We start from the raw sequence: 6,890 nt of genomic DNA on the forward strand, positions 1-6,890 counted from the left end.
TTAAAAAAAATTAAATAAAAGAGAAGAAATAAGAAATAGGAAATTAAAAAAAAAAAAAAAAAAAAAAAAAAATAAGAAAACTATGTACTGATACACCACCATCCCTTCTCGACCAAAACAAAGAACAAGCTCTAAAAACTAATCAGCCATTTTCGCTGCTCCTGCACCGCTTCCGAACAATCCTGTCCAGTAAAGTAGCTGATATATGCCTCTCGCTGGAGACTCTGGCGCGCAACCTCACAGTCAATCCGAATATCTTCGACCAAGGCTTCCAGCGACACGTAGTCGTATTCTGGACGGATGTACCCCAGAATCAAAAGATTAAGCTTTGTGCCGTAGAAGTCAGGCAATTTGTTGAATTTCACTTGACCCACCTCACCATTTGCTGTCGGTGATGGCGATGAGAGAGGAGGCATGATGTGGATTTCCTATGATCGTCAGTCGACGGATCCATACTTGATGTCATGTTGGTGAGACTCTAGGCAAGGGATAACCTACCACGGATCGAGTGGTGTTCTTGTAGAAGGGATTGTATCCGATACTCAGCACAGCTGGAAGGATTGTCGCTTCTGATGTGAATCTGGACGGATCCAATGCGACTACTCCGTAGTACACCCCAACTTGTAGATCGGGATAGTCTGATAAGCCATCTGGGGGAATATTGGCTGTGGGGATTCCCAGCTGGCTAGGTTAGTTTCCTGGACACTGGGGAGAAGATGTAGCTACCGAGAAGTGGCGATCGATACAACATAGAGTGAAGCTACATGAAACTTACCTCTTTGCTTCCCCGCCCAAAACCTTTGATCACCGGACCGGATAACTTGATCGGAAATGGAGGCTCTGGGCCACTGTCTGGCCCGGTAACAGAATCTCGGGGGCCGTCTGGACGCATTATTCGTTTCTTATAACAAGTCTATGGACTGAAATCCAGCGTTTGTCTGGCAACGAGCAGCAACTGAAAGTGAGCAAAACGGTGGAATGTGGAAGAAGCCCGCGGTATCGATAAGGCGGCGATGCGGGGGTATCGACCGTGACAGTATCGGTACGTAGTGATTGGTGGGAGTGGTACGGTATTACGGAGTACTATTGGGTATCTTGCCTATGTGGTGCCTGAGGCGGAGAGGCCGATAAAGCAAATGATGATATCAGTTCACTTTTCTTCCTACCTCTACTTAACTATGTATGTAGGACATTTGTATCTAATCAATTATTCTCTTTCTCCGCGGTTATCTTGTTTCCGATATCCCTCAAGACACCCTTCCTGATCTTTCCACTCCCCGTTACAGGATACTATCCGATCGGATCGCCGGGTCCAACCCAGAAGACGTGGACCGGGGCCTTGTGTCGACCAAGGACCTGCCATATCCAGTTTTTCACATCAGTTAGAGAAGGCCTATTATGTTGTGTGGTTGATTGAAGAAAGGCAGCAACGATCTCGCCGTATTTATCATCCTTAAGTCCGACAATGGCAGCCTGCTCAATGTCCGGGTGCTCCATAAGCCTTTCTTCGATTTCCGTAGGATAGATGTTTTCCCCTCCTAATTAGTATCAGTCTATCTGTATTACTGACTTGAATTAAGCAAGCTCACCCCGGATAATAGTGTCTTTGATCCTTCCCGTGATGCGACAGTATCCTTCCTCATCTATAGATGCTTCGTCGCCCGTATGGATCCATATCACGCCGTTCTCATCACGTACCAGAGCTTCAGCTGTCTTTTCTCCGTTCTTGTAGTATCCCTTCTGTAGCAAATACCCTGATATGCAAAGCTCGCCCTGGAATCCCCTGGGGAGGATGTGGTTCTGGCTGTCGACGACCTTGGCCCGGACGTGGGGAAGTGCTTTGCCTACAGTTTCCAGCTTCTCTCTAGCTGGGTCTGTGGCTGCTGTCATGAAGCTTCCGGCGGATGTTTCGGTCATTCCTAGGCCAATATATCAATATGAAATAAATAAAAATAAAAAGCGACAAGGACCCAGCGCCAGGTCAGCAAAACAAACCGTAAATGATTCTCAGGTCCATGGGACTGAAAGTCGCCTGTATTTCCTCCAATAGACTCGGTGCTACCTTCATCCCTCCTACCATACCGGCTCGGACAGTTTTAACCTCCACTTTTCTGTGCTGGAGCTGCTGCAATATAGCCACGAACATAGTTGGAACGCCATGCAGCACGGTACATCCATGGCGTATCAAAGCATCCACCACTGCAGAGGCGTCAAAATCTCGATTTGGAAAGACAATGGTAGCACCACACACAAGTGAGCATATCAGGCCACTGACGAGGCCGAAGGCGTGAAACAATGGTGGCGGGCAACAGACAATATCATCGGGCCTTAGATTCATACGTTTACCGCACATGCGTCCATTGTTGATAATGCCACTGCTTGGTCAATGAAACCAAACCTTTTCAATATGGCAATGTGAAAGCCTTACAAATGGCTAAGCATAGCAGCTTTTGGAACTCCAACCGTTCCGCTGGTGAACTGGAGATAAACTGTATCATGACAATGCACTGAGCGCTGCGCTTGATGTAAGGCTTGCTGTGGCACCGAGTTCCCTAAACGTAGAACATCATCTGTTCGGATCAAGACGGTCTGCTTCAGGCCAGGGACTGGGTGGGACTGGATGTGCTGGATGAGAAACCTCGTTGGTTTGAAGTTCACCATGTCACCTATGAAGAGCAAAGAAGGCTCTGCTTCATTTAGCAATGGACCATTGTGTCTCCGTTCACTCACCTTAGATCAGTCGAACTTACCTGTATGCCTGATGGCCCGGTCACACTCTAGGAATGTGAAAGTCTTATTTAGTACCACCAGAACAGCCCCAATCCGAGCCATAGCAATAACCAACTCGGCAAACCGTTCATCGTCCCCCGAGAAGATCGCAACTCGATCACCCCTGCCGATACCCATGGCAAGCAGGCCTTTAGCAAGAACCTGTGTATTATGGCTTAGGACTTGGAAACTAAGCTGAGCGCCACTCCACGGGACAATGATGGCGTCTTTAGACCCAAATCTCTCAGACTGCTGGTCCATAAGCTGTCTCAACATCAGATGACAGAGGGGTGGCTCGCTGGGTCCCTGGACAATAGATAAGGAAAGGGGTGCCATCATTGTAGATCGAGATGCTTCCAATTCATTTCAGGTGAAGTGAAAGAAAGGAGGAACTGTCTGATCTAGTCAAGCCTTTGGATCCCTTGTTTGGTAAAGCAGTCAAAGTGCGGTTAGGATGGTCTTGCTGGACCATAAAGTAGCACTATGTGTTTGGGCTTGCCAGGGGAACAAATACCTGCCACTGATTCACGCCTTGAAACGGTCTGGTCGGTTTCTTCATTGTTATGCTTAATGCAGCGGTACCTCTACATTCACTCCTTTGTATCCAAGGTAATTTACCTTTTCCTTGGTGGTGATGAGACTACCCATCTCCCTGTTTCACTATAGAGATACTCTGCCATGGTCGGGGGCAAGGGTCACCTACTTCGCTCGTTCGGGAAGAATGTACCACTCTTAATATGTGCAGACACATATATACAATAGAAAAATCAGAAACAGAGGAGCCCCATAAACAGCTCCTTGGGAATCATACAAACACTTATGTACCAGTGCCAGGATACAAGGGCATAGCAATAAAATCAAAAGGGAGCAACAAGACAACAAAGAAAAAGAACACAACATTTTTTTAATCCTCCCAAAAGTTGACCGTACATGTGAATTATAGCATCAATGGTAGCTTGCATTACCCATAATACAATAAATAAAATCAAATGCATGGCAAGAACTATTGATGCGTTAGTATCCTCCTATCCGGGGAAAGCAAAAAAAAAGGGGGGGGTTCGCTCACATTCATCACAATAAGCATAGGAATGTCGAATACGTCTCGTTTTACTGTCCAGCAGTATGCGCATTCAACCTTGCCGTCTTTAAAGCCCAGTTGATTCATGCCCGCTTCGCTGGCAATCCCTCCTTTGCGGAGATGATTGTTCCACCGTTGGTTGTCATCCGACTGATTCTCCATGTCCTCCTTCGTTTTGTATTTCAAGAGTTTGCAAGTCGTCATGACACTACCACGTGAGTCCCCAAAGGCAAGTCGGGCGAAATCTTCATAGAATTCCACCACACTGTCGTCATCAAGCAGCTCAGCCAAGAAAACTGGTTGCGGGCGACCAGGAGTGCTTTCCACCACGGAGCCTCGTGGAGTAAAGCTCCGTGATGATGTACCCGAGCCCGGAACAGAGCCACCTGTATTGACATTCAGGTTGGGCTCCTTACCTAAAAGGACATCTTTCTTCCACCCGGTAAGGATACTAAACTCCTTTCCTACAGCCGCAATTTCCCCCGTGCGTCGACAAACGATGGTTGGGGTACCACACGCATTGATGAAGTCTTCATATTCGAACAAGGTTCGTTGGAAACATTTCTCCATGAATATTAGGTCGTCCCGGTTCAGAGTCTTGGTCGTCGCAATGAAAGACGGGCGGATCGACGCCAGCGCCTTAGCGATCTGTAAAGTCTTCTGTGGCGAGAAGCGTCGCTGAATGAATGCGGTCAGATTATGGAAACGATTGGTGTAGGCATACGGCTCCTTGACGTTCTCATATATGGATGAGGGGTTCCGTTGGCGTCGTCTAACCCCGACCTGCAAGTTTTGGTGCTTTAAACTCGGTGTCGTGATCGTAGGTCGTGGTCCGTTCGCAGAGAGGCCATTTGACTTTGCTGTCATAGCACTGCTGAACGTAGCGTCGTCAAAGCCTGTCGTCATTTGAGGACTGGTCGTTGCATTAGGGCTAGCAAAGCCGCCAGGGCCGCTTTCAATCGCAAACGCATGTGGCGCATCTGCTTTAGTCAAGTGTCCCGGTATTACACTTCCTTGGCCGGACTGCGGGTAAACACCTCCGACATTTACATGAGTTTGGCCCGTAGGTTGCCCACTAGACCATTCATTCAGAAGAGGGTCGCCAAAAATGAACGGCTGTTGACCGCCAGGGCTCTCGCCGAAAGTTGCAGCGCCAGCGATCGGCGTACCAGAGAATTGAGCCGAGCCACTACGTCCCATTGAGCCTCGCTGGGTAGCGGAATCACTGGGTGAGTCACCAGCCCCAGTAGCCATATGTCCAAGCATACCAAACTCCAACGCACCATAGCGATTCTCAAAGTTCATACTAGACAGATCAAAGTTAAAGAGGGCCGGGTCACTGGGGTCAAAGAAGGGCCCGGCAAATGGGTTTTGGCTTGGGTTGGTCGCGCCGGACACGCCGGTGCTGGGCGGCTGCTGACCAACTTGTGATGAAAGGCTGTTGTTTCGAGCGGCAGGGTTAGTTTTCAGGGTGAATGTCGGCGAGACAGGGGACTGGGAGGTGAAAGAATTTTGGTTCATAGTATTTTCCTGATAGACACTATAAGAGTTCGACTGCGGCGTAGGGTAGAAATTGGGACTGGAACTCGGCTGTGTAGTGGCATTAACTGCATTGGCGCCATTTCTAGACAAGGGCAAGTTATTGCGCATCGAGTTATTATAGAAATTCCCACCAATTCCAGGCATCAACGCTCCATCTGGCGCATCATGAAGATATTTGGCTTTTTTGCGAACCCCATCGTGACACGCATCTTGGAGACCGCGTTTGATACACCGTTGACACGGCCTTTCGTCACCTGTGCGCAACTCTATATTAGTATTGACTTGGCCCACAAGCTAATCACATGCAGTAAATACATCGGCTGGGCCCTCTCTGTGCCGCACATGAGAGCAACGGCACAAGGGAGGAAAGGGGGGAGAGAGAGAGGGAAACCATGCGAACAAAACTGAAAAGAGGTCAGTGTAGCGTACCGCAAGTCAGATGCGCCCGTTGACAAGCAAAGCAAGCCCTCCGTGCTTTCTTCCGCCGTGGTCTTGATGGATCCTTCGGGTTCGGTTTCTGGCCAGTTCCCGCAGGCGCATTACCATCGCCATTGCTCTTGTTCTTGGGCTGCTCTGGCTGTTCCCCGACGCCTCCGGTCTCCAGTTCGGCCCCTCTGCGGTCGGCTGGGGGTGCTGGGGTGCTATCCTGTGCATCCACCGTCATGGTGACATGAAATATCGAAGGCGAGTTATGCGACCCTCAAAGTCTATTGCGCGTGCTATTCCGCGGTGTAGCCGATGACGGGAAGGGTCTGACGTTGGAAAGCCGAAGCAACTACCGCTTGCCACACCTATGCTATTCTAAATAAGACCGCGTCGTCGCGCCGCGAGCCAGCGCGCCCGTAGGTATCCAGATTGCCGGCTCAATATTGATGAAAGTTGTTCCTAATCCGGGAGTAGTAGAAAAGTCCTTCGTTGGCGATCTGGGCGCATAGATCCTCGATCTAACGGTTCGTAGAGGCTCGAGAGAGACGGGGCGACGGCGGACCGGTAACTGGGAGCGGAGGACCTTGCGTGCTCGGTTATTGTGGATCAGAGAGCAGCTCTCTAGTTTTCCACTAATCAACCCGGTTCGATAATTAACCAAAGAGTCCGAAATACAAAACAAATCTGAAATTTCCCTTTTTGCTTGTACAAATGTCTCAATGAATCAAGTTTGTTAAGTCTTTTTAATCGCGATAGCACGGGTGGAGCAAAAGTTTTTCTCGGGGCTGCGGGGAGGCTCCAGAGAGTCGCCGAGATAAGATTCCAGGGTAAGGAAAGGAACAATGCGGGAAATGGCTTGAGATAAGTGGTGTATTAAAATGGGAAAAAGACAAGGAGGGGAGAGTTCAACCGTGAGGGGAGAGCGAAAGATGTAAAGAAAGTGTGTGGAAACGCGGGGAAAGATTGGCAGTTAGTAAGGCTAACTGAAGTAGTGGTTGAAATTTTTTTTTTTAAAAAAAAAAAAAAAAAAAACAAAATAAAAACAAAAAGAATAAAAAGAACACTACAAAAGTAG

General features: G+C 48.6%; 3 protein-coding genes across 3 annotated transcripts; all 3 read right to left on the minus strand.

Annotated features, from left to right (window-relative positions):
- Positions 1-74: 74 nt before the first annotated feature.
- Positions 75-1,027, minus strand: fmn1 (riboflavin kinase). The gene is made up of 3 exons (XM_032056466.1): positions 776-1,027; positions 499-681; positions 75-428 (listed from the first exon to the last, which is right to left on the minus strand). The coding sequence occupies exons 1-3, from the start codon at positions 890-892 to the stop codon at positions 132-134; spliced, it is 597 nt and encodes a 198-aa protein (XP_031906731.1). The 5' UTR covers positions 893-1,027; the 3' UTR covers positions 75-131.
- A 176-nt stretch (positions 1,028-1,203) lies between these two features.
- BDV38DRAFT_276597 (uncharacterized protein) lies at positions 1,204-2,661 on the minus strand (the record flags this gene model as incomplete). Its single annotated transcript, XM_032058248.1, has 5 exons — positions 1,204-1,290; positions 1,327-1,538; positions 1,590-1,919; positions 1,996-2,375; positions 2,429-2,661. The coding sequence occupies 5 exons, from the start codon at positions 2,659-2,661 to the stop codon at positions 1,204-1,206; spliced, it is 1,242 nt and encodes a 413-aa protein (XP_031906732.1).
- A 1,093-nt stretch (positions 2,662-3,754) lies between these two features.
- Positions 3,755-6,053, minus strand: BDV38DRAFT_289423 (Zn(II)2Cys6 transcription factor domain-containing protein; the record flags this gene model as incomplete). Its single annotated transcript, XM_032061237.1, has 3 exons — positions 3,755-3,772; positions 3,836-5,643; positions 5,819-6,053. The coding sequence occupies 3 exons, from the start codon at positions 6,051-6,053 to the stop codon at positions 3,755-3,757; spliced, it is 2,061 nt and encodes a 686-aa protein (XP_031906733.1).
- Between the last annotated feature and the right edge of the window lie 837 nt (positions 6,054-6,890).

The sequence above is a fragment of the Aspergillus pseudotamarii genome (genome assembly GCF_009193445.1).
Source record: "Aspergillus pseudotamarii strain CBS 117625 unplaced genomic scaffold BDV38scaffold_174, whole genome shotgun sequence".
NCBI classification, from domain to species: Eukaryota; Fungi; Ascomycota; class Eurotiomycetes; order Eurotiales; family Aspergillaceae; genus Aspergillus; species Aspergillus pseudotamarii.

Bases quoted from the DNA above. Each gene is read 5' to 3' on its own strand.
- fmn1 (XM_032056466.1), bottom strand. From the start codon at position 892: ATGCGTCCAGACGGCCCCCGAGATTCTGTTACCGGGCCAGACAGTGGC. The intron at 682-775 runs GTAAGTTTCATG...TAACCTAGCCAG, and splicing joins TTGGGCGGGGAAGCAAAGAG to CTGGGAATCCCCACAGCCAA. The intron at 429-498 runs GTAGGTTATCCC...TGACGATCATAG, and splicing joins AGAACACCACTCGATCCGTG to GAAATCCACATCATGCCTCC.